Source organism: Diabrotica virgifera, chromosome 1, assembly GCF_917563875.1.
Source record: "Diabrotica virgifera virgifera chromosome 1, PGI_DIABVI_V3a".
Lineage (NCBI taxonomy): Eukaryota > Metazoa > Arthropoda > Insecta > Coleoptera > Chrysomelidae > Diabrotica > Diabrotica virgifera.
Window position 1 is genome coordinate 6,009,899 of NC_065443.1, and position 25,166 is coordinate 6,035,064.

The window sequence follows — 25,166 nt, forward strand, 5'->3', positions numbered from 1 at the left end:
ACAAAGTATACAAGCTAGATTCAATAACCGGAAATAAACTTTTCGATAATATTAATGTCATTAAGAATACAAATTGCATTACACTACTACAAGCTTTTACAAGTATTATCAACGAGCCGTTCAGACAAAGACCCAAATTAGTTGACACAATTCACAAAATAACACTAACTCGACTGTTGTACTGTCCTTTCTACTAATTTGGGTTCTGTTTGCATGACGCTCTAGCCTAAGGCATAAATTAATCTTACTAACAGGGTCTTTGTCTAAATTTTTTTCAGCCAGCGCCTATCGGCAACAGACTGCCTCAATCACGACTGGCTCAAACGGAAGAAGTCGCCGCCTACTCTCCCGAAAACACCCAGCATGGACGTCACCAAGGACAATTTGAAACAGTTCGTTGAAAGGTGGAACGAGCATCCTAACTCACCGTATGTTTTTGAGATTAGTTCCCATGTGATATCACCATCGATGCTGCCTAATGGCGAAGAAAACCTTTCTGGTTCCAGTCAATCTCTAATCGGTGAGTCACCTTCTCCGTGTGGGTCTTTAGCCTCATCACCAGGGTCAGACAACGCTTTTGTGAACGATGGACAAGAAAGTTTAGAGCAGCAACTATTAGCACCACCAGTTGAGCACTTCAGAAGAGCTTCTGACAGCACTTGTGTGGTGAAAACAAATGATATTACAGAGAGAATGAATTTGGCTGAAGAAATTAGAAAATTATCAGATAAACTTTTCCAACTGTCTAATTTCAATACGAGTCTCACTAATAAAGAGGCAGTATTTAAAAACGAAGTCTCTGTAGCCAAAGAGGAAACTATTACTAGGAGTGTACCGATAACAATCACAGGAAGAAAGCACAAAGATGACGTCATAGCTCTCGATGATGAAAACAAAGAAACAATAGGAATTCCATGGAGAAAATCAAAATTTAAAGTAAACAATATGTCCAGAGACGTACCTCTTAGTGTAAAAACTATACATAAACCAGTAAATTCCCACTTCACCACAAAAACCAACAACTTGAGCAGTCCTAATGGCACCAAAGACTTGTTGCTTCAGCTGCTAGAACAGTGGGACGGACCCAAAGGTCCAGTGAGACAAAATATAAGGCATGGTTCTGTATCTACTGACTACAATACTGAGAATGAATCGTTAGGACAAAGAACTATCAGCTCTCTCAACACCTTCTTCCAGTCCAGATCTGCCAATAAGTTGGGGCCATTTAGGGTTATTCATAAAACTTAAATTCTATCATATATTAAGGATCATAGTAATAAAGAACCACAAAAAAAACGTTTTGGTCATATTTTATAATCGTATATAGCAATACAAAACAGTAAAGTAGAATGTACTAACATTCTGATAATATGATCGCAACGTATCCAAAGTAAAGTCAAATAAATTATATGTATTTATTAAAAACCCTCAAAGGGCTACATCTAAATCACATAACGTTTTCGATCTAAATAGATCATCATCAGGCTGATACAGGCTAATCACATGTTGAATCACCAAAAATACATGCGTAAAAACCTCTTAAATGTTTAAAAAATATATGTTAAACATACAGGGTGAGTTTTTAGTGCGGGATCGGTCGATATTTCCATTACGGTATAGAATATCGAAAAAAGTTATTTAGAAAAAATGTAGGCAATGATATTCTCTACGCTTGGAAAATATGTCCATTTCTACAGGGTGATCAATAACAGCGTGGTATATCAAACATATAATTTTTTAAATGGGACACCCTATATCTTTTTTCATATTTATATTCCCCTCATAATTCTTGTTCATATAATATAGGGTTTTGCATTACTATACAGAGTATTTAACAAGTTATGACCATTTTTATTTCGAAATCACTATGAGATTAACACCCTGTATATAAAGAAGTAATTCATAGACAATAATTTGTTTTATGTAGTAAGATAAACAATATACTGTAGTTTTTAAATTAAGTCCAATTGAAATCATTGACGAATGTTTGTATACAGGATGAACTACAAAACCAAATTACGATTTTCTCTATTTTTTTAAATGGATCACCGTATATTTTATTTTTCGAAAATATTGTATTTATTATACTCTTTCATTTTTATATAGCATTCCCTATATCTAAACTTATTACTTTCGGAGATATTTTTAGTTTTCTTCAACTTTCGGGAATACATTCAATTTTTCTAGTAGAAATAAGTTGGTATTGAATGATAATTAAACAAAATTATTTTTATTCAATAAATAACTAACACAAAATATAAACCACAGCAATATGCAATGAATGTATCAATAAATGTGATATTAAGGAATTATCATATTTCTCTAATAGATATACAAGAATCATACAATTCTTACAAAAAAATATAGGTATCTTGTGTATAATAAAATTACAAGATTATTTTTATTTAATAAACAACTCACACAAAACATAAATCAAAACAATATACAACTAATTTAATAGTTTTTAGATTATTATATCAACAGCATTCTAAACTAAGAAGTTTTTAGTAACACATTCCTAATTGCAGATTGTGACCCGCAGTTATTAATAATATAATTTTCATATTAAATTTCATTAATATGCATCAAGAAATCCCTATTTTGTTAACACTCAAACTAGGTGATCTATAAATGTTTAAGGTGATATTGTTAGAGATTATGTGATTGGTCCACATTTTTTGACGGTTGAGGTTTTTATACGACGATGCTCCAGTTCTTCCAAAATTGATTTTTTTCAAGAGGGGCTATATAAAAAACCTTGTATACCAGAAGCATGCAACAACGCTTGATGATATGAAAAATAAAATAAAAGAAGCTTTTAATAATATTGACTTACAAAAATGTTAGAAATGTGGCTCGGTCATTTGAATATCGGAAAGTGGTCATTTTCAACATTTACTTTAGACTTATATCCTTAACATCACATTAATTGGTACATTCATTAAATTTTGTTATGGTTTATTATTTTTTTGTTAGTTATTTATTGAATGAAAATATTTGTTATATTATTACATAATACTTATTTGTTAAGTTATTTATATTTATAAGAATTGAATGTATTCCCGGCAAATGAAGAAAACTAAACATATCTTAGAAACTAATAAGTTTAGGTATAGGAGATGCTATATAAAAATGAAAGAGTATCATAAATACAATATTTCAAAAAAAAAAAATAAAATATTGGGTGATCTATTAAAAAAAAATTGAGAAAATCATAATTTTGTTTTGTAGTTTAAAAGTGCTTGTAAAAATGAATGCTTCTACTAAAAAATTCTTGGCTTAGAATGCTGTTGATATACCAATCTAAAAACTGTTACATCAGTTGTATATTGTTTTGATTTATGTTTCATGTGTTATTTATCGAATAAAAATAATCTTGTTATATTATTATATACAATACAAAGTTTTTTTTTGTAGGAATTTTACGATTCTTGTATATTAGGGAAATATGATAATTTCTTAATATCATATTTATTGGTATATTCACTACATATTGCTATGGTTTATAAGTATTTTGTGTTAGTTATTTATCTAATAAAAATAATTTTGTTTAATTATCACTCAATACCAACTTATTTCTACTAGAAAAATTGAATGTATTCCCGAAAGTTGAAGTAAACTAAAAATATCTCGGAAAGTAATCAGTTTAGATATAGGGAATGCTATATAAAAATGAAAGAGTATATTAAATACAATAATGTTGAAAAATAAAATATAGGGTGATCGATTTAAAAAAATAGAGAAAATCGTAATTTGGTTTTGTAGTTCACCCTGTATACAAATATTCGTCAATGATGTGAATTGGACTTAATTTAAAAACTACAGTATATTGTTTATCTTATTACATAAAACAAATTATTGTCTACGAATTACTTCTTTATATACAGGGTGTTAATCTCATAGTGATTTCGAAATAAAAATGGTCATAACTTGTTAAATACTCTGTATAGTAATGCAAAACTCTATATTATATGAACAAGAATTATGAGGGGAATATAAATATGAAAAAAGATATAGGGTGTCCCATGCAGTTACTGATCACCCTGTAGAAATGGACATATTTTCCAAGCGTGGAGAATATCATTTCCTACATTTTTTTTAAATAACTTTTCTCGATATTTTATACTATAATGGAGTTATCGACCGATCCCTCACTAAAAACTCACCCTGTATATTTCAGACAAGCAATCCACGTGAGAAGGGCCCAATTCCATGTGGGAAGTCATATGATGTCAAAGGCTATATCTGTAAGAATTTCATCTATCGCTTGAATTTATTAATAATAATGTAACTTTGACATATTTTCATAACATTTAAAGGGTTTTTACCCATGTATTTTTGGTGGCTCAGCATATATGATTAGCCTGTATCAGCACTGATAATGATCTGTTTAGATCGAGAACGTTCTGTGATTTAGATGTAGTCCTTTGAGGGTTTTTAGTAAATGTGTGCCTTTTATAAAGGATTTTTCAATAAAATTTTTGTTCATTTTTTATTACTTATATGACCGTATTGCAACAGACTTTACTCGTAGAATTTAAGAAACCGACGAAGTTCAGAGAATGAGAGAATCCTTTTGGGTTTTGAAATATTCCTTATTAAGTATAGTTTAGTAGCCTATGTTATCATTATCAGCATTTTTTATTGTTGTAATATTTTTTACAATGTACATAAGGGACCAGAGTAGCTTCGCAAAATTTATCTTGATGTTTGTGAATCGTTGTTGATGTAATATTTAAATAAAGGAACAATATTTGATGTTTTATTGGGTTTTGTTCATGTTTTCTTTAATCAAAAACTTTTATAAGAAAACCATTAATGCGTAGTATACAAGACTATAAATAAGAAAAAATATGGAGTGCCAAATGTTGAGTGTCTTTCTGAGAGATCGAATCCCAAACGAAGAAATACGTCGTAGAACAAAAATAACAGACGCTATCGAAAGAATAGCGTCGCAAAATTGGAATTGGGCAGGATACGTCCAGTTAAAGCTGGATTGACTGACGTGTTGAGTAACTGTACACAAGTCGCACAAGACAGAGACATATGGAAAGAGTTAAGGGAGACCTATGTCCAGCAGTGGACCCGTACAGGTTGAAATATAATATATACCGTATATTTGAAAATAAAATCACAATTGAAAATAAAGAGCTAACCTTAACATGCATTGAGTTTAACACAAAAGTCAACAAAACTACACAAAATGACGACCTAAAATGTACTGGAAGTGTTCGACATAGGCAGGAGCGTCATTTGAAATTTTGATAGGGGGTGGGGGGCAAGCATTATATATACAATACATTTATATGCAAACATAATACAAAATTGATCTATTTTTTGTAAATTTCAGTAATTTTCAGGGTCAGGGGGGGCAAATGCCCCCCCTGCCCCCTATCAAATGACGCCCCTGGACATAGGTCAGTGAAACGAAAGAGGAGACCGCTTAATCGAGTTTGCTGTCACAAATAATTATTCTATCATGAATTCCTACTCGATATTTTATCATGAATACACTTCGGAGCTAAATCAGATCAGATCATACTCCCGTCGTAGCTAAAGTAAAGCTTAAACTTGATGCGCCCAACAAACAGAGAGAGAGAGACAAAGAGGATAGAACCATGTAGAACTAAGAAAGAAGGACGATTTTCTCCAAGAAGCGCAAAAAGTATGCCCTCTATTCGTAAGAGTACATCACAAGAGATATGGGAGGCTATTAAACATTATGTAATAACACCAAATCAATAGCCTAAATTTAAATAGTCCTATGAAACAAATACTGGATGACAGATGAAACCCATAAAGTAATTGAGAATAGAAGAAAGAGCTGTACATAGTGAAAGGGAAAAAGCTAGTGTAATATGTTCTAATAATCTGTGACAATACTATCACAATATACATGAACTTGAGAGCCAATTAAAAAAACCATTTAAAAAAATATTCCATATAACAAGAGACTTCAAAGCCAAAACGTAGGCCATTGAAGGCCAAACAGAACCCTGAGAACCAACAGATAAGATATAGTAGATCCATATGGAGATTATACTGCCGGGATCTATATAAAGATGATCAACGCCAGAAACTTGTTTACCAAACACCTGAAGAAATGGAAGAAGAAACTAATGTCCTCGAGATTGAAATAAGACTGGCGATTAGTAAACTCAAATATAACAATGCACCAGGTCCAGAAATGAAATTAGAAATGCTCAAAGTCACAGAAGATTAATATTGCTTCAAGTGCTCTGTAACAAAATATGGCATTCCAAGTAATGGCCTGACGACTGGACAAAATCTACAATAACGACAATATATTACATAAAAAAAATCTACAATACATAAAAAAGGCAGCTTTCACAAATGCGACAACTATAGAACCATTTCCATTATCTCACATGCCAGTAAAATAATGATACACATAATCAATGAGAGACCAAAAACTTACCTACAAGAAAAATCAGAGCACACTAGTTCGCTCCCGTGGTCAAAAAACCCTTTTAATTATATAACAGTTCGCTCCCATGGTTAAGCGGATTAATTATTTATCTACAAGGTTCTAGGAGAATTAATATCGACAATATCGGATAGGAAATATACCTACTGTGATTTTTATGGTTTACATAGAAATTATATAAAATATTATTTGTTACATATTTTTATACGAGACGCAGATGAATTAGATTAATTAGTATAATATTCACTTCATTTTGGTACCTATTTTGAAAAATGTTAGTGATTGATTCAGAAATTTTATTAGAAATTTTGATTTCTAATGGCCGGAGCGAATTTACCTCTGACCCTTTTCTTTAGGTGATTGAAATCTGACCGCCGGAGCGAACTAGTATATGCCCAGAGAAATACCCCAGAGCAAACTGGATTTATCAAAGGTATAGGTGTACTCGAGAACACCTTATAAATGAACACCTAAAGGCACGTATCCATTACGTTGGTGGTCCGTGTTCCGTGTAACTGATCCACATTGTGGATACGTTGGTGGTTTCGGACCGGCGCTCACCCTCGGCGATCCAATCGGTGGCGGTTTATAGTTTATATGTAGAGGAGCGCATGCCGTATTCATTGGAGCAGTTACACGGAGTACCAACATAATGGATACGTGCCTTAATAAATTAAATATTACAATAATTATAGATTCGCATTTAATTCTCCAGTTGTTTTTACTTTGCTATGTTGCTGCAAAATCTTGCAGCAGAGATACGTGACAAACGAATGGAGGCGTAGTAACAACAAAGAGTTAGAGTCTTTCTTCGGGAAAGGAAAATCTAGGGAGATATATAAAGGCCAATAAACTAAGATGGCTATGAACGGATAAGAGAAAGTTGATAGCTCACAAATCTCTGGAATGGCGTGGAGGAATTCACCAGGACAAAGACAGGCGAAACAGTTCATTATAGAACATTCGCCAGGCTTATTAAGAAAATACAGAAAAACAGTCAAAGCCATAGTAGATCTGATAACAGACAACTCTAAGTTGGGCAGACAGTTAAAGCTGATGGGATTGGCAGATAATAACCTGTTCAGATTCTGTCACCTAGAGGAAGAAACAGTAGAGCACATTTTGTGTCAGGTCAGCGTGGCAGCCTGACAAATGTGCCGTTCTTTGCATCAGACAAAGAAAAACCACCGGCAAAGAACTGCATGGAAGGTTCAGTCCCGAAGTTATTAGACTCTTTTAAGAAGGGTCCACAATATAGGTATCTGAAATGTTGCAGTGGAATAGGCAAATAGCCTCCTCATGGAATCTATCTAATCCTTGATTAGGTAGAGGCGTAGGAAGGAGACCCGTTTCCAGGTTGAAGAACCTGAGATAATGGTTTGGTTGCAGCTCAAGGCAACTGTTCAGAGCGGCTGCCTAGAAGGTTAAAATAGCCATTATTATTGCCAACCTTCGTCGCGGAGATGGCACTTAAATAAGAAGAAGAAATCCTTGATTCCTAAGTTTAAGTTACGGCAAAAATATTTCAAATAAAATCTCTATTTAATAGTAAATTGTTAAAATCCATAAGGAAAAATTTCCCGTACCTGGCTGTGTACCATTAATTACAAAAATTGAAGAAAAAAATCTACTGTGTAAAAGGTATACTTATTTGAAAACCCCAATAAAGGGCTACATTAAAATACAGAACGTTTTCGCCCTAAAGAGAGCATCATCAGTGTTCTAAGCAAGCTCTACATGCTAAGCCACCAAAAATACATGGGTTAAAAAAACCCTTAAAATGCCGACCAAGTCTTACATTGGCGTGTTATATATTAAACCCTGGCGATGGGTGAAATTTAAACAAGATATACCTCAAAGCATCATATGACTATACCGCGAGCATGTGGGAACCCATGTATTTTTGGTGGCTTAGCATGTAGAGCCTGCTTAGAACACTGATGATGCTCTCTTTAGAGCGAAAACGTTCTGTTTTTAATGTAGCCCTTTATTGGGGTTTAAATAAATATACCTTTTACACAGAAGATCTTTTTCTTCAATTTTAGTAAAATGTTCTTTCTATCGACCGTTTATTAGAAATTATATTTTGTTCAGCTCTTACATTTTTGCATTTTGGACAGTACGAATTGCCAGTGCTCTACTGGCTGGTAATATTTGTTTTTTAAACATCTATTTTTGGAAACAATACAAAATTATGTCGGTGTAACGATTTTAAATCAGATTAATTTCGTTACAGTCGGAAAATTACACGGACATTTATAAATTACTACCACTTAAATAGACAAATAGATACTTTAGTTAGAGGATCACTTAATTAATTACAATTTTTCCGCCCACTTTAGATTTATTTAAATTCTATGTACACTAGCTGTAACAATGTACATTATTGGAACTGAGACAAAATTTCCTTTTAAAATGAGTTCCTTGGCAACGTTTTATTTTATTATAACAATACATACATTAGTTATGCAGATTATATAAAAATCAAGTAAGGAAATAGTAATTTTATTGAATATAATGTAGCAAGTGTGTGGAACACTTGAATTATTTTGAAACGACTAATGGAATAATTATAAAATTAGTTTTAAAGAGGTTTTATGGTATAAGTGATCTTCATATGGTAATTCTATTGATAGATTCTCCGTTTTCCTTTAAGGGGATGGGTACGTAGTTTCTGCTCCAATGCTATTCAAATCCTCCATTTTTTTCGAATCCTGAGAAAACTAAAAGTCTCTGATAACTTCTATGTTTATTTTAATAAGTTACAGGGGTAAAAAACTAAGAGAAAACTTAGTGGGATTTTTAATTTTAAATATATCATTCAAAATAAACTTTTTATTTATTCTAAGGGACTTTTGGCCCTCGGCATTAATTTAGTCTTTCATTCCAAGTTTAAATTTTTCAAAAATATTTATTCAGGATTGGAAAAAAAAATGAACAAAATGTCCGTGGTAATATTTTCCAAATCTATCTTTGTCATACAACGCACTCAGTCGAATAGAATATTGTCAGTCAGACAGTGACGATTTTAAATATTTGACATGGCATCGGAAATATTTTCAGTTGTTGATTAAATAATATTGATAGTGTATTTTTGATAAATAATTGATTTAAGACGTGAACTTAATAAAAAGTTATTTATTGTTTATTATATTTACGGAAGATCCAAGCAGAGTATACCCCGCATCTTCTAGGATATTGCGCTTCCATTTCCCATTGTCGGCTTCAACATCATCATTCCATCTTTTTCTGGGACAGCCTACTAATCTTCTACCGTCTAGTCTCTCAAAAAATACTGTCTTCCTTTGATCTTACCACATGACCTGCCCATCTTAATTGGTTAGCTTTTATATATCTGACGATGTTTTGAGTACCATACAGAGTCACCAATTCAGCATTACGGCGCTTTCTCCACTTTTATGGAAATTTATCTCTTTGAGGGCCAAATATCATTCTTAGAACCTTCCTTTCAAATACCAGCAGCTTATTTATTTTCCGCTGATGTAGAGTCCATGTTTCACTTCAATGTGTAACAACTGGGCGAATAATAATTATTCAATGTCAATTATTGACACGTAGTCTTGACTTCGAAAAAGCATTTGATAGTGTGGAACACTGGGCAGTAAAGAATTCCCTACAAAACAGCAGAATAGACTACAGATATACCGACTTAATTACAAATATATATGATAAGGCAACAACAACTATTAAGTTAATGAAACAAATGGAACCTATTAAAATAAACCGAGGAGTAAGACAAGGAGATACCATCTCGCCCAAGCTATTCAACCAAGCGCTAGAAGATGTGATCAAACAACTACACTGGGATGGCTTGGGTATAAACATAAACGGGCAATATCTGAATCACTTACGATATGCTGATGATATTGTATTAATAACAGAAAGAAGTGAAGAATTGCAAAGAATGATGGAAGAACTAGATAGATAATCGACAAAGATAGGACTGAAGATGAATTACAGTAAAACAAAAACCATGACCAATCAACAAGAGGAACTAATAATTACAGTGGCACAAACAAGAATAGAACAAGTAAAAGAGTACATATATCTAGGACAAATCACATTAAATAAAGAAAATCAAACCGAAGAAATAAAGAGAAGAATAAGATGGCCTGGGCATCATTCGGAAAACTGTCTTATATTCTAAAGAACAGAAAATACCCGCAATATCTAAAAACAAGAGTATTCAATCAATGTATACTCCCTGTTCTAATATATGACTCTCAGACATGGACGTTTACAAAAGAAAATATGGAAAAAATAGCAAAGACAGAAAGATCCATGGAAAGACAAATGCTGAACATTAAACTATCAGACAGGAAAAGAAACGAATGGATCCGTAACAAAACAAAAGTGAAAGATGTCTCTACCCAAGTAGCAAAGCTTAAATGGAAGTTCGCCGGACACACCCTGCGGCAGAAGGATGAAAGATGGACTAAGATGATTATACATTGGAGACCGTGGAACCACAAACGAAAAAGGGGAAGGCCACATATGCGATGGTCGGATGACCTGAAGAAACACACTGGGTCAAATTGGATGCAAATTGCCCAAGATAGAGAGGCATGGAAGAAGGAAGAGGAGGCCTCTATCCAAGGATGAATGTTTAGGGCTGATTAGATAGATAGATAGTCTTGAATTAAGTTTTTCTTTTTAGCAGCTTAGATCTTAATAATGATGATAAAGAGTATAATGCTATATTCCCCGCAGCTAACCTTGCCGAGACCTCCTTTTCTATGTGGTTGTTATCTGTGATTACCGACCCCAGATATTTAAATGGATCACTTATGTAATTAACATGATTTTTTATTAATTGAACATAACTACACACATGCTGGTCATAGTAGAGTGTATAGTGCACTACCGTACTTGGCAGGGTTTCATTACAACTTGAGAGAACAAACAGGTATCAGGCATCTTCTTCTTCTTAAGGCGCCATCTTCTTTCGAAGGTTGCCGATCATCATGACTATTTGTATTCTGTTTTCAGCTGCTCTAAAAAGCTGGTTAGACGAGCAATCAACAAGTTGGGCATTGCTATTTGGTTTTTTGGTAAAAACTAGAAACTTGAAGTTCATATTTAAGACATAATGTAAACCTGTCGTATAAGCTTTTTGGACTATTCTCTGCCATTAACACCGTGTGATCTACATACCTCAAGTTATTAATAGGGATTCCATTTACTGCAACGTCAGCTGTTTCGTTGTCCAATTCCTCTTGCATAATAACTTCCGAGTACAAGTCAAATAGCAGTGGAGAAAGAATGCAACCTTGCCGTAACTCTCTTTTAATTTTGATATAATTATTATCGGTGCCGCCCAAAATCCCGACAGCCAAAACACCGACATGCCAGAATCCCGACAAGCCAAAATCCCGACATGTAAATTATTATGTATTTTAAAAGAAACAAGCTGAAAATGTGAGCATTATCATAAAGAAAACTTTGTTTATTTACGTATTTTAAATCATAATATGGAAAATTGCTATTATGAAAAGTAGTTTAGAATTAATATTTATGTTATAATGTGCCATTATATCATTCTAATTTAAATGTTATGAAGTATAAAGGTAGTTTACTCTTGATCGAAATTCATATTTTTTATATACCTCGTATAAAATTAATAAAATTTTATATATGATGGTTGCATCATATGAAGAGCTGTTTATGAAGAATAACTTTTCTTCGTTAAATTAAAAATAAAAGAGTTATAAATGAAAATGTTGGTATCCATAATTTGAGAAAAATCTTCAAATATTTTTTTCCATTAGAAGGATGTAATTGCACATATCAGACCATAATTTTTTATACCAAACAATATTATTTCATATACTATCGGTTCGCTAAACTCAGACACAACTGGTTAGTGATTTTAGTCAATAATTTTGCCAGTTTGGCAAAAAAATAATTACTAATTAGTTAATAATTACTAAATAATTAATAATTTTGTCAATTTTGGCAAAATTCGCAAAAACAAAAAAATTACCTACTAAAATTACTAGCCAGTTGTGTTGAGTTTAGCGAGCCGACTATATTTTAATTTCATAGCAAATGGAACAGTCCATTTATCATAAAGGGGAGGCCGTATAACTGTATAAACCTTTTTAAAGCTGTTAATAAATAATTATTGCTTTTAAAATATACTTAAATTGTATTTTTGAACATCTTATTTATTTTATATAATAATTAAATTCACTATCAAATGTCATTTACGTTTTATTAATACTTAATTTAAAATTTAGTTTGACATCCACAAAGTGTCAAACTCAAATGTAAATATCCTATGCTTTGCTTAACAAATTGAGATTAAAAAACTAGCCTACTTAATAGCACCGATTTCAGCTGGACGTGTAGTGTGTCGGCAGAAAATAAAACGATTGTGACGTCACATTTTAGACTTTGAAGTCGATTATCTCGAAGACGGTTAGAAATATTGAAATGCCGTTTTCAGATTTGGATCCAGAAGGTAAAACTACATAAGAATCCATCGATAAATCTGATCTGAGTATTGCAGGAGCGGCAACGCAATAGCACACACTTTTGCGAATTTATAAACGAAATTTTTTCGTTGAAAATCATTAAACACTTCATTTTATAATATAAAAGCTATACTTACTGAAATGGAAGGTTGTAAGTGACATGATAATATCTATTATATGAAAGTAAACTTAAATTCAGGATTTGATTATACATATATTATTGGACTATATATTGGCAAAAAAAAAATTAATTCATATACCCACGTTAGAAATTTTATTTAGAAAATTAGTTCATATTAAATGGTAAACTTTTGTTTAGTAACAAAAAATAAAAAAGGCCATAAACAAAAAATAAATGTAATTATATGTTAAAAAGAAACTTATCAAACCTGTCGGGATTTTGGGGTAGACCCAATTATTATAATTGTGTTATCTATTTTTATGTGCGTTGTCCGGTTATCATGTAAGCTTTCTATTATTCCTATATCTTACTTTGATTTTAAAATTGTGTTGAACTGGTCGTGCCTAACTCTGTCAAATGCCTTTTCATAATCTATAAAGCAGGCATAGACATTTATTTACATCCAAACAATGTTTTGGTAATATGTTAATCAGAACAGAACCTCCCTAGTTGAAATCAGACAGAAATCCAAACTGTCTATTGCGTACCTATGCTATTTTTCAGTATTCTAGAAGGAATTACAGACTTTTCAACAGTGGGATTCATAAAATATTGTTCGGAAAGAAATATCAGAACAAGTGATAACTTTTTGAGGCGATATCAACCCCATTATACCTTCAGATTTAGGAGAAACTACAGAAAAATTGCCTTAATTAAAATTGATGCCTCAATCGAGATAATAGAAGGAAGTATCAAAGATCTCTATTATGAGAAGCAGTTTTTAAATATGTATTCTCAAATAGTAACCTCAACGGCAGAAGACTAATAGAATGTGCCCTGGTACATGAAGGTATGTAAATGTTTGGTTGCTTCAGCTTTTGCATTTATGCTTATAACGCACGCTGCATAAATATCTGCTATACTTAAATATTTTGTGTATTTTTACCATTATGAAGTAATGTCGTCAATACAAGATAATAAATATGCTGTTTTCTTATTTTAAAAATATGATGTAGACAAGCATAATAAAAATACTGAAAAGTTAGCATTATTTTAAGGGATTAGTTAGGGGAAAATCTGAGGGTAGGAGTGGCAAAATTTTTTACATCTTTTTTTTGGGTCGCAAAACTGACATTCTTAGCAAAATTCGGCTTGTTCGTACGATTTTTAGAGGTCAAATCTCTGACGAACTATATTTCAAATAATTGTGTTTTTCAGAGATCGGCCAACAGCCGAGGAAGCAATGAACCACGCATGGTTGGGCAAGGAGACAGTTCATTCCGAATTTCAAATAGACAAGTCTAAGCTGAAGCGATACGTCATCAAGAAACGGTGGATTAAAGCAGTAAATACGATCATAGCTTTAAGAAGAATGGGTGCGAAGATTGACACGGATTTGATTCATAATCTTGAGTAGTTTTGTAAAGGTGTAATATTTATGTGTTTATGATCTACAAAAGAAAGTTGATCAAAACAAAAAATATAATAATCCCAAATTCCACTTATAGACCTGGATCCCACGTAAGAGAAAAAAGTTGATTAATAGCAAGCTGAAAATTTGTTAATAGCTTAACGGTGTCTAGTCGGACAAACATTGATGCACGGGAACACTGGAACAGGGGAAGTTTTAACGGTGGAACATGGTAAACGTGTCGTCCTGACAAGTTTATGATGGTGAAAAATAGCAAGTTGTTTTTAAGTTTATTCAATAGCCAACGTTATATAATATATGAAAAAATGTTTGTCCGACAAAAAGGTTGGGCATTTTAACGAGTCCGACACGTAGAACATGTCACATCACAGGAACTATGTTGGTGATGAGTAGCAGTCTGATTTTTGCATGAGAGTTTAATGAAAGGTTAAAAAAGCAATTGGAAGTTCTGTCCGACAAAATTAATGGGAAATTTTCCTAGTCGGACATTCTAAACATGTAAGATATAGACAAAAATGTTGGTGATAAATAGCAAGCTAATTCTGATTTGTTTATATACAAATTATATTTTGTAACGCAAAAAGTTATATGTCGGACAAAAAGTTTGGGCAAATCGAAGGAAATAAATAAAAAACATTTTTTCAGAATGACTTAGTCACATATTGATAAAGCTATTTTAGTTGTATATTATTATTTATATTCACATATTTGCATGCACACTCCAAAAACAGTGAGGTAAGTATCAGTGCATGTATATATTGCAAAACAATGATTTTTTGGGTGGAGTTTGTTCTAGATATTCTCAAAATGACAATAAAAAATGTCAAAAACATGTGAAAGCAATCTCTTAGGGTTTTCTAATTAGGCGCATCAGAAAGTACGGAAAATTTTATACAAAAAACGTTGTATACATTTTTTTCCATACTCAAATATTAACCTTGTAAACGACATTGAAAAATGTGAAGAGTCTTAAACTTTGGTGCTTATAAGAATAGACGTAAATATGACACATTATGCTTATTAATAGAAGTATGTATTAGAAGGCTGCATTTGTCAGTGTGACACTTTGTGCTATACACAGTAGTATTTGAAAGTACATGGTCTCTGAGTTTCTGTTTGCGACGTGTGTTGGAAATTAAATTTTATATTAACTATGGAGTGTCTTTGTGTCTATTTTTGAGTGTAAACAGTTTAAATTTTAAGTCGCCAAATCAAAAGTGAAACCATTCAACGGAACATTTTTGAGTAATTTTCGAACATTTTACAAAGTTAGTAAAATACTTGGTCATCAATTCAATGATATTCAGTTGCCAGATAATTGTGAAAATTCTATTGAATATCATTCTTCGTGCTATAATGCTTTGCTTGATTGAAAAAGGGTACCTAAATAAATTATTACCAAAATTGTATGACGTAATTTTTCTCAACTTTCTACAAATGAAATAATAATGTAATTAATATGTCACATGGCTAGAAATAATTTGCTGCCAAAATAAATCGATTAGTTTAAATTTGAAGTTACGATTGCAATTTATTATGAATTATTGTCAAAAGTGACAGTTTTTCTTAAATGGAAATGTATTCATAGACATAAGGGTAGACAGGGAATACAGTGCAAAAAGTCGATAGGTGGTCTATCTATCTCTTTTAACCAAGCAATCCCGCGCATGTGGCAGACAAAGATAGCTAGACCACTCAATCCATAATATAATTTGCCTGATCTACTATAAATATATTACAGTGAGGTATCTAAATGATGTTGAGATAAATCGAAAGATATCGATTGTAATTGATTGCAGGTACTTTTGACATAGAATAATCACCCCTTATTGAAGTTTCAAAAATTATTTTTTTAAATTGTCCGACTACAAAATCTACCCCTTATTTTTTTCCGACAATAGTCATTCTTGGTAAGGAATAATTTACTTAATTAAATTTCGTCTTTGTCGGAAAGCTAATTATCACCAGCATTTTTCTCTATATCTTACCTGTTTAGAATGTCCGACTACGAAAACTTCCCATTAATTTTGTTGGACAGAACTTCCAATTGCTTTTTTAACCTTTCATTAAACTCTCATGCAAAAATCAGACTGCTATTCATCACCAACATAATTCCTGTGATGTGACATGTTCTACGTGTCGGACTCGTTAAAATGCCCAACATTTTTGTCGGACAAACATTTTCTCATATATTACATAACGTTGGCTATCGAATAAATTTAAAAACAACTTGCTATTTTTCACAATCATAAACTTGTCAGGACGACACGTTTATCATGCTCCACAGTTAAAACTTCCCCTGTTCCAGTGTTCCCATATATCAAAGTTTGTCCGACTAGACACCGTTAAGCTATTAACAAATTTTCAGCTTGCTATTAATCAACTTTTTTTTCTTACGCGGGATCCAGGTCTATTACTAAGCTAACATCTGCATCAAAGAACATGTATTTCTAGCTGTCCTTAAAAAAGCAACAATTTGCCCAATCTTAAAAAAGGGGACTCAAACCTGCCAGTCTCACTGCTGGCAATTATTTCGAAAATTATGAAAAAGTGCATGGCACTACAAAATAGTGAATTTTTTTTTTTGAGGTCTGTTTTCTAAATGTCCAAATTGACATTCACAAATATTACAAAATCATTTCATAAGCTTCAATTTACTCAGTGTTTTGTGTGACTCGAGCAGGGCTTTTGACTTGATTAGCCATGAAATCTTCCTGCAACAATTAAAAAAATATAACAGTTCTGAGAGTATTGAGGTCATAAAATCATGAGTTTTCAGTTCTGTTGGACCCAAAATTACAGTCTGGCCCACATATTAATAATTTGTGCGAAAAACTAAATAAGTCTCATTTTGAGAAACCTTTACCAGTTCATATTCCACTCACATCTTTCATACTCTATCCATGTCTGGGGTCGTGCAGCTGACACAGAGTATTTGGCATTTGGTCTGCAGAGACAGGCAGTGAGGGTCCTTGTTGTTTTAGGATTTAGGCAGGCCTGCCATCAGGCTTATGAAAACCTTTAATTCATGAAGAGGCAGATCAATGGGCACAGCACAAGGTACAAGCAGAATGATACCAGCATATTAACATTTGAAAAGTTGTCAAAATGGATCAGGGTATTGGACAATAAAATGTTTTACCTTGGAACATCAGAAAAAAATTAAACCTAATTTAAATTAATTTGACTTTCTTTTGTAGAAAAATGTTTGTACAATATTTGTACATTATAATGTGAGATATTTTTTTAACAAACAGTTCTAGTTATAAATGTACTATTTAGCTATCTTTGATTAATCATTTAATTTAAATGCTATTTTTATTTAACAATCATGTATTGCAATAAAGGAGATTTTAATTTATATGTTCGTCATGATTTATACACATATTCCGATATAAACAATGTAGAATTCTATGAATCCTATTGTTTCCCAAAAAAAAATTATGGGTTAGAACATATTATTAAATGACCTAATGACTAAGTAAAATATTGAAAACAAAAGCATCTGTAGGAAAAAATTGTGTTTATTGTTGATATCTTAATACATACAAGAAACACAACATTAAATCTAAAAAAGAACTTAACGGTAAGATTTTTGGTAGCGGGCACGAGCACCTGGACCACCGAATTTCTTGGGTTCGCAGCGTCTGGGATCAGCTACCAACAAGGTACGGTCATATTGGATAAGGATATCCTTCAATTCCTTCTTTGATGCTTCATCAACATCTACAAAATAAGGAGAATACAGTATGATAAATCAGTTTTTAATATCTGATGTATACAATAAAAAAAGATCTCAAAAAAATGTATTTTATCCCCCTTGAGAAAGCGTTGGTTGGGCACTACAAATAACTAATGCCCATGTAGTTCTGGATGGAAGTAAAAATTTAAGAAAAACCTGAGAAATGTCCTTTTCACTTTTTATAACTCTAAAACCCAGATCTTTTGGACTAGACATAGATGTAGGGTATATACAAAAGGTCAAACAATCACTTTTAAAATTACAATCTAAAAATATTCAAGAATAATTCAGACACTAGAGAATTGAATAGCTCAGCCAAACGACATTGAAGTGACAATTTTTTTAAGGCTTTTATAGAACAAAGTTAGAAACGACATTCTCTACAACATCCTATACTTCTTATTTGAAAATTTTTGGGTTGGCAGTACAGACTGAGACAGTCGAAAGAATCCAGCTGAACACAACAAGAACAATGTACAGCTCCCAGAAACGAACCATGGCCAATGAGAAACATTGTTGACAGTTGTACGCCCATCTAAACTATACAGTCTCTACACAGACAGGATTTCTCTCACCGGCCATGGGTCGCTCTGGGAGCTGCACCAAGCGACTTCCTCTTTTTCTTTCTCACAATCCTTAGTGCTCTTCAGGGCATCAGATGAAGAGTAGCAAGACACGAAAAAGGTAGAAAAAATGACAGAAACAGAAAAGTTAATGTGTGCAATTGGAAAGATAAATTTTTTAAAAAAGCAAAAGATGCTGGACAACCATATAATTATAAAAGAAAGCAGCCTATTTCAGGAAAACTTTCACCACAAAAGGTAAGAAGAACACAGTAGTAAAAGACATCTCATTTCTTGTGAATATTTTTTGCATCTGTAGGTATTATTGTTTGTTCTTCAAAAAAATATACATACTATTTTACATATTTGGTTTGCAGGGTAGAATTTACAGCTACAGCCATAAATGACAACTGGTGGCCTATGAAGAAGACCTCAAAATGTTAAAGGATTTCCACGATATATAATGATCATAGTTTCTTGCTCTCAGCGTGATGGTTGTAGATATAAATTGCTGTCAGTGAATGAAGATTTGTGTACTAGACAATGGGTGGAATGCATAAAACGTAGTACATACCTGCTAATGCTTCAAGTATGTACTACATTTTTGAAAATTTTACTACACTTACAAATGCTTTGCAAGTGTTTTACTACTCTTACAAAGCATTTAATGCTGTGTAAGTGTAGTAAAATCTTCAAAAATGTAGTACATACATGAAGCATTAGCAGGTACTACGTTTTATGCATTCCACCCATTGTACAGCAGAATATTATTTTACTAAAATATGTCTTCATATTTGTCAAAACACATTGTGCAGGATACTAAATGATTCCTTCCATGTTATGAAAATCGCCGTTATCTCGAAACTTACTTATTTTGACTTACAACAGTTTTGCACTGAGGGTGCGATATGTCCCACAACAATAGATTGAGATAATCGTAAATGCAAAATTGTAAAATGCAGTATCACAAACTATGGTTAGAGATAAATAAGGATGATGCTTGCTGCACAAGAGGTAGGACATCCCACAATGTCCTTCGCCCATGGAACACTCACATCTTGGCCAAAAAAACTGAAAGGATGATCAACAGAACATGTGCTTTTGAATGAGCTCAAGAGTTTATCATCTTTGTACGATGACGAGACATTGCTGATTAAAGCAGCAAAAAAGGATCTTATAGACATGACTCGGTACATTCCAGAGGAATATGTAAACTTTTCTATCAACTAGATACCAAGAACATTTGCTTTGCATGAGTTAATATCAAATACAAATCGATGGCTTAGTGTGAAAACCTTGTATCTCATTTTACAGAAAATTTTACATGAGTGACTTTAAACTGAATTTCTACATACTCTAACCCAAAATATACAGTATGTCCACGGATGGGGTGCCCAAGATAAAAAACTTTTATTTTCAATTTTAGCAAAAAATGTCATTCTTGATAAAAAGTTTTGCTTGTTCTAAAACCCCATAAAATGAAATAAAATTTCAAGTTTTTCAAAACCTGCTTAATTTTGTAGCCAATTTTATTTAAATCCCTACAAATTTTGGCACTAAGTTCGAAATCGTAACAATAATCTAGTGTTGCTAAGCTACAATGTAGCTTAGTAACTGTCAACTCTGGTAAATAATTTGTGAATTGTCATTTTTTTCGACAATGTTAAGCGTTCAACAAAGACTTCAATATAACGTGGAAAATAGAATATTGTAGTGAAAGAAGAGGTCATTTATAAGTTTTTCACTAATGATTGCACAAAAGTCAAGCCCCATGTCATAATCACAATATTGTAAGGAGTGAATAAATTTTGGTTTAAGGGAATGAATGTTGTTTTGCTCGAATATTTTCTGTGACTTTTGTTACTCTTTGTAACTTTTTTTCGTAAACTTAACTTTGGATTTTCCCTTACTCACTACATAGCTAGGTCAGTAGCTATATCATTATCCCCATTCTATGTTGTTTTCGATATTTTTCTGTTTCCAACAGCTCCTGTCTCATTGAATTTCTTTATCAGTTTCTTTAATCCATTCCCCATAACGAGTACATCTCGATATTTTTCATTGAACATTTCAATCGCATGTTGGTACGAAACAGCTCCAATTCCATAACACTTTACAATATAAATTCTTTGTTGGATGGTTAACATTATCTTATCGAAAAATAATGACAATTCGCAAATTATTTATTAGTGCAAAAATTTAGAGATTTACACAAAATTGGCTACAAAATTAAGCAGGTTTTGAAAAACTTGAATTTTATTTCGTTTTATGGGGTTTTAGAACAAGCAAAACTTTTTAAAAAGAACAACATTTTTCACTAAAGAAAATAAAAAAGTTTTTCCTCTTTGGCACCCCATCCGTGGACACACTGTATATGAAAAATGGATGTGTAATGATCTAAACGTACTCAGAATCAAAAATATGTAAAGATAGTTTTTTTGTTTTAAGTTATAGTATGCAGAAATTAAGTTTAAAGTTCTACTGTAAAATTTTCAGTGAAATGAGATATGAGGTTTTCACACTAAGCTATTGAAATGGTAATTATTAACCCTTTCACTGCAGAAAGCATGATATGGTGTCCTCAGTGTTTCATAAAATTCTAGCGGCCTATGTAGATGTGACTTCAAATATAAACTATATATTCTGCACAGGTCTACATTCCTATGTTATTACCACAGTGAAAGGGTTAAGTCACACAAATTAAGCAATGATTTTTGTATACTTACATTTTTGGTAATAAGCTACCAAAGCCTTTGAGATAGCTTGTCTAATAGCATAAATTTGGGAAACATGTCCACCACCATTTACTCTAACTCTGATGTCAACAGCAGAGAATTTGTCCTAAAACAAGAAAAAACTGTTAATGCAATTCGAATGTACTTACTTTTAAAATGTCAGCTTTTAGTTAAATCAGTTTATGTTTTATTTCATCCTGATCATATTCGGGATAAAAGTATCATCACATAATTACACCTATAGTCTTGTTTTCATTAGTAGAGTTAGTGGAAGAGTACATTAGCATGTTTTTTAGCTGAACTAGTCTACTTGCTAGAGTAGCTGTTTCTACGTATTCTACTATAATCTAGTACATACTTGACCAATGTTTTTATTGGTAGCACTGCAGGGACAGTTAGTACATGCCCAAATTATATGACACCTAACTCAACTCTACTAATGAAAACAAGAAGTATCAGTTGAAAATTTAAATTTAACAAAATATGAGTGGGTTACATTACCTTTCCAAGAAGAAGAATGGGTTCTTGAAGTTTGTCTTGGAGCATTTTAGGCTCCACTTGGCTGAGAGGTCTGCCATTTACCCTCAAGACTCCTCTACCTCTTTTGCAATAAGCTACGGCTGTAGCTGATTTCTAAAATAAATAAACGATATAACTACGTTTAGAATTGTAAAGCACACTTAACAAAAGCATAATTAACGTATTAATTACCGTGAGTACAATAAAAACTACAAAACACACGTGTTACAAATCTGTGATATAGGTTAAAATGAGCTTACGTACCTTTCTGCCAAAAACTTGGACAGAGTGGATTGGATCTCTTTTTGGCTGCAACAAATAAAGATAAAATTAGTAAATATCCAAGAAATTCTAAGGAAAATTGCAATATTATATTATATTTTTAAAAAAATTTACCTTTGTCGTTGGTGCCTGCATTGTGAAAAGACTAAGAAAGGAAGTTCGTTTTGACTTTTGACATCTAGCGCTGTTAGTGTTGACATGGATTTGAATTTCCGGTCAAAATTACTTCTCATTTAATAACAATATTTTAAGAATTTGCACATTGCCTTTTTGTAGAACATAAAATTAATTTTGTAGTTTTTAGTCTAGTATTTTCGTTTAGAATATGAATATTAGGGGATAATAATATATTTGTAGATTTGTACATTAGTGCTCCATCAAGTTCAGCAATTATATTTACTAGGATCTGTATGATTGGTGGCCTAAATTTAGTGGACCAAACGTTGTATTATGAAATGAATATTGCTTCATACATTTAAAAAGGGTTAAAACATGCCCCCATATAACAATAGAATTTGGGATGAGACAATTGAAAATTTAAATTCTTTGCTATATCATTTCTATACGTCTGGCTTACTGAAAAGAACCCCACATTGAAAATTATTGAACAAGTAGCGAACAGCGCATACGCAAGTTTTTATTTTGTTGTGGTTGTGATTCTGTCCGTCAGCCCTGTTCATTCAAATTCGAATGATCTCTAAATGATTATGTTTACAAATTTACTTTTTACAAGAAATATAACTTAAGTTAATTACTTAATTAATGATGATGACTATTGCATGAATTACCAAGACATTTTTGTGTTATTTGTGAAACCCTAGTATTATTGTTTGTATTGAAACTATTAGTTTTTGTGCATCTCTAGTCTCTACTCTATATTTTCAGGTAAGTTGTTCAATAAATTTAATTTAATAATTACATAATTAATCGGTATACTCCTCTTTTATGTATTTATAGTGTTTTATTGATTTTGGATCAAACAAAATTAGATAGAGACGGATTATTTTAATCTAATAAAAATGTTAAATTTACTTTACAAAATACACTCACCAGCACAAAATTCCGCCACTAAAAATTTTTGATTAACTTTGACAATTTATAACTTTATTTATTTTATTTGTAGTTCGATTTTCAAGATTCTTGCATCAGTTTGTAGGTACATGGTATTGATATCGTTTGTTATTATTCCGGCAACAAAAAATTGTTATTATACAGGGTGTCCTGAAAAGATTGGTCATAAATTAAACCATAGATTCTGGGGTCAAAAATAGGTTGATTGAACCTCACTTACCTATATACAATAGTGCACACAAAAAAAGTTACAGCACTTTGAAGTTACAAAATGAAAATCGATTTTTTTTCATATATCGAAAACTCTTAGAAATTTTTTATTGACAATGTACATGTGGAATTTTTATGGCAGCAACATCTTAAAAAAAATTAAAGGTGAAATTTGTGCACCACATAAAAATTTTATGGGGGTTTTGTTCCCTTAAACCCCCCAAACTTTTGTATACGTTCCAATTAAATTATTATTGTGGCACTATTAGTTAAACACAGTGTTTTTAAAACTTTTTTGCCTCTTAGTACTTTTTTGATAAGCCAGCGTTTATCGAGATATTTTGAATATTTGTCGAATCCACCACATTTGTAAATGGTCTGATTGTAGTGTAGACACCTGTTAATAATCTGAAAATTATTTATAACTTATATTTTTAGGTATATTTTGAAAAAGAAGCCACATCCCAATAAAAGGTGACTTATCAAAAAAATACTAGGGGCAAAAAATTTTTAGAAACACTGTGTTTAAATAATGGTACCACAATAATAGTTTATTTGGAACGTACACAAATATTTGGGGGGTTTAAAGGAACAAAACCCCCATAAAATTTTTATGTAAATATATTAAAAAAGATGCCGCATCTCGATAAAAATTGGCTTATCTAAAAAAATACTAGGAGGCAAAAAAGTTTTAAAAACGTTGTGTTTAACTAATGGTACTCAAAATAATGAATTAATTGGAAGGAACACAAAAGTTTGGGTGGGTTTAAGGGAACAAAGCCCCCATAAAATTTTATGGGGTGGACAAATTTTACTATAATTTTGTTTTAAGAGGTTCCTGCCATAAGAATGATACATGTCCATTTTCAATAAAAAATTTTTAATAGTTTTCGATACATTGAAAAAAAATCGATATTCATTTTGTAACTTCAAAGGGCTGTAACTTTTTTTATGAGCACATTTATACTAAGGTAAGTTAGGTTCAATCGTACTATTTTTGACCCCAGAATGTGTGGTAAGTATAATTTATGACCAATCTTTTCGGGACACCCTGTATATTATCAGATGGCCTTATACGGGGCTGAATGGAAGCGTTGTTTGTTGTATTTTCTCCTAACTTTAAAAAATTCTGTGGTAAATTGAATATTTGATTTTGTTTCATAGTCCTTTCGTATTATCCCGGGAGGCATCTACTAAGATTTTGTTTTTGGAATTATCCGAATATCTCATCTTTTCTTGTAAGCGCTACACAATTTTTTGTAAAAAAACATTGATTGACTCATAAATATAAAACTTTAAAAGTTGGTCGTTAACCTCTCACCAGAACACAAGTAGGTACCTTGTGCAATTATTTTCGAGCAAGGATGAAATACATATTCACATGTGATCATGTGATCTTTAAAATCTTAAGACATCGACTTAATGTCGACTATTTTTTAATTTATAATGTAACAATAATGTAATTTAGAGTTTTTACACCTATTGAAGTGGCCAGTTACAATTACTTTTACACTGGACGTTTACACTGATGATGGTTAGTTTGACC

The 25,166-nt window shown here is 32.1% G+C and overlaps 2 protein-coding genes across 4 annotated transcripts in view; one reads left to right on the forward strand and one right to left on the reverse strand.

Annotated features, from left to right (window-relative positions):
* Positions 1-4,765, forward strand: part of LOC114335253 (myosin light chain kinase, smooth muscle) — a 123,826-nt gene extending 119,061 nt beyond the window's left edge. For all 3 annotated transcript variants that reach the window (XM_028285472.2, XM_050654332.1, XM_028285464.2), the window contains one exon: positions 279-4,765. In XM_028285472.2, coding sequence (XP_028141273.1) covers positions 279-1,248 — 970 coding nt within the window. In that variant the 3' untranslated portion in view covers positions 1,249-4,765. The remainder of the gene's footprint in view (positions 1-278) is intronic.
* Positions 4,766-18,006: 13,241 nt separating this feature from the next.
* Positions 18,007-22,554, reverse strand: LOC114335271 (40S ribosomal protein S16). Its single transcript, XM_028285489.2, has 5 exons — positions 22,454-22,554; positions 22,322-22,366; positions 22,040-22,171; positions 21,530-21,644; positions 18,007-18,224 (listed from the first exon to the last, which is right to left on the reverse strand). Exons 1-5 carry the CDS (start codon positions 22,472-22,474, stop codon positions 18,079-18,081), a joined length of 459 nt encoding a protein of 152 aa, XP_028141290.1. The 5' UTR covers positions 22,475-22,554; the 3' UTR covers positions 18,007-18,078.
* Between the last annotated feature and the right edge of the window lie 2,612 nt (positions 22,555-25,166).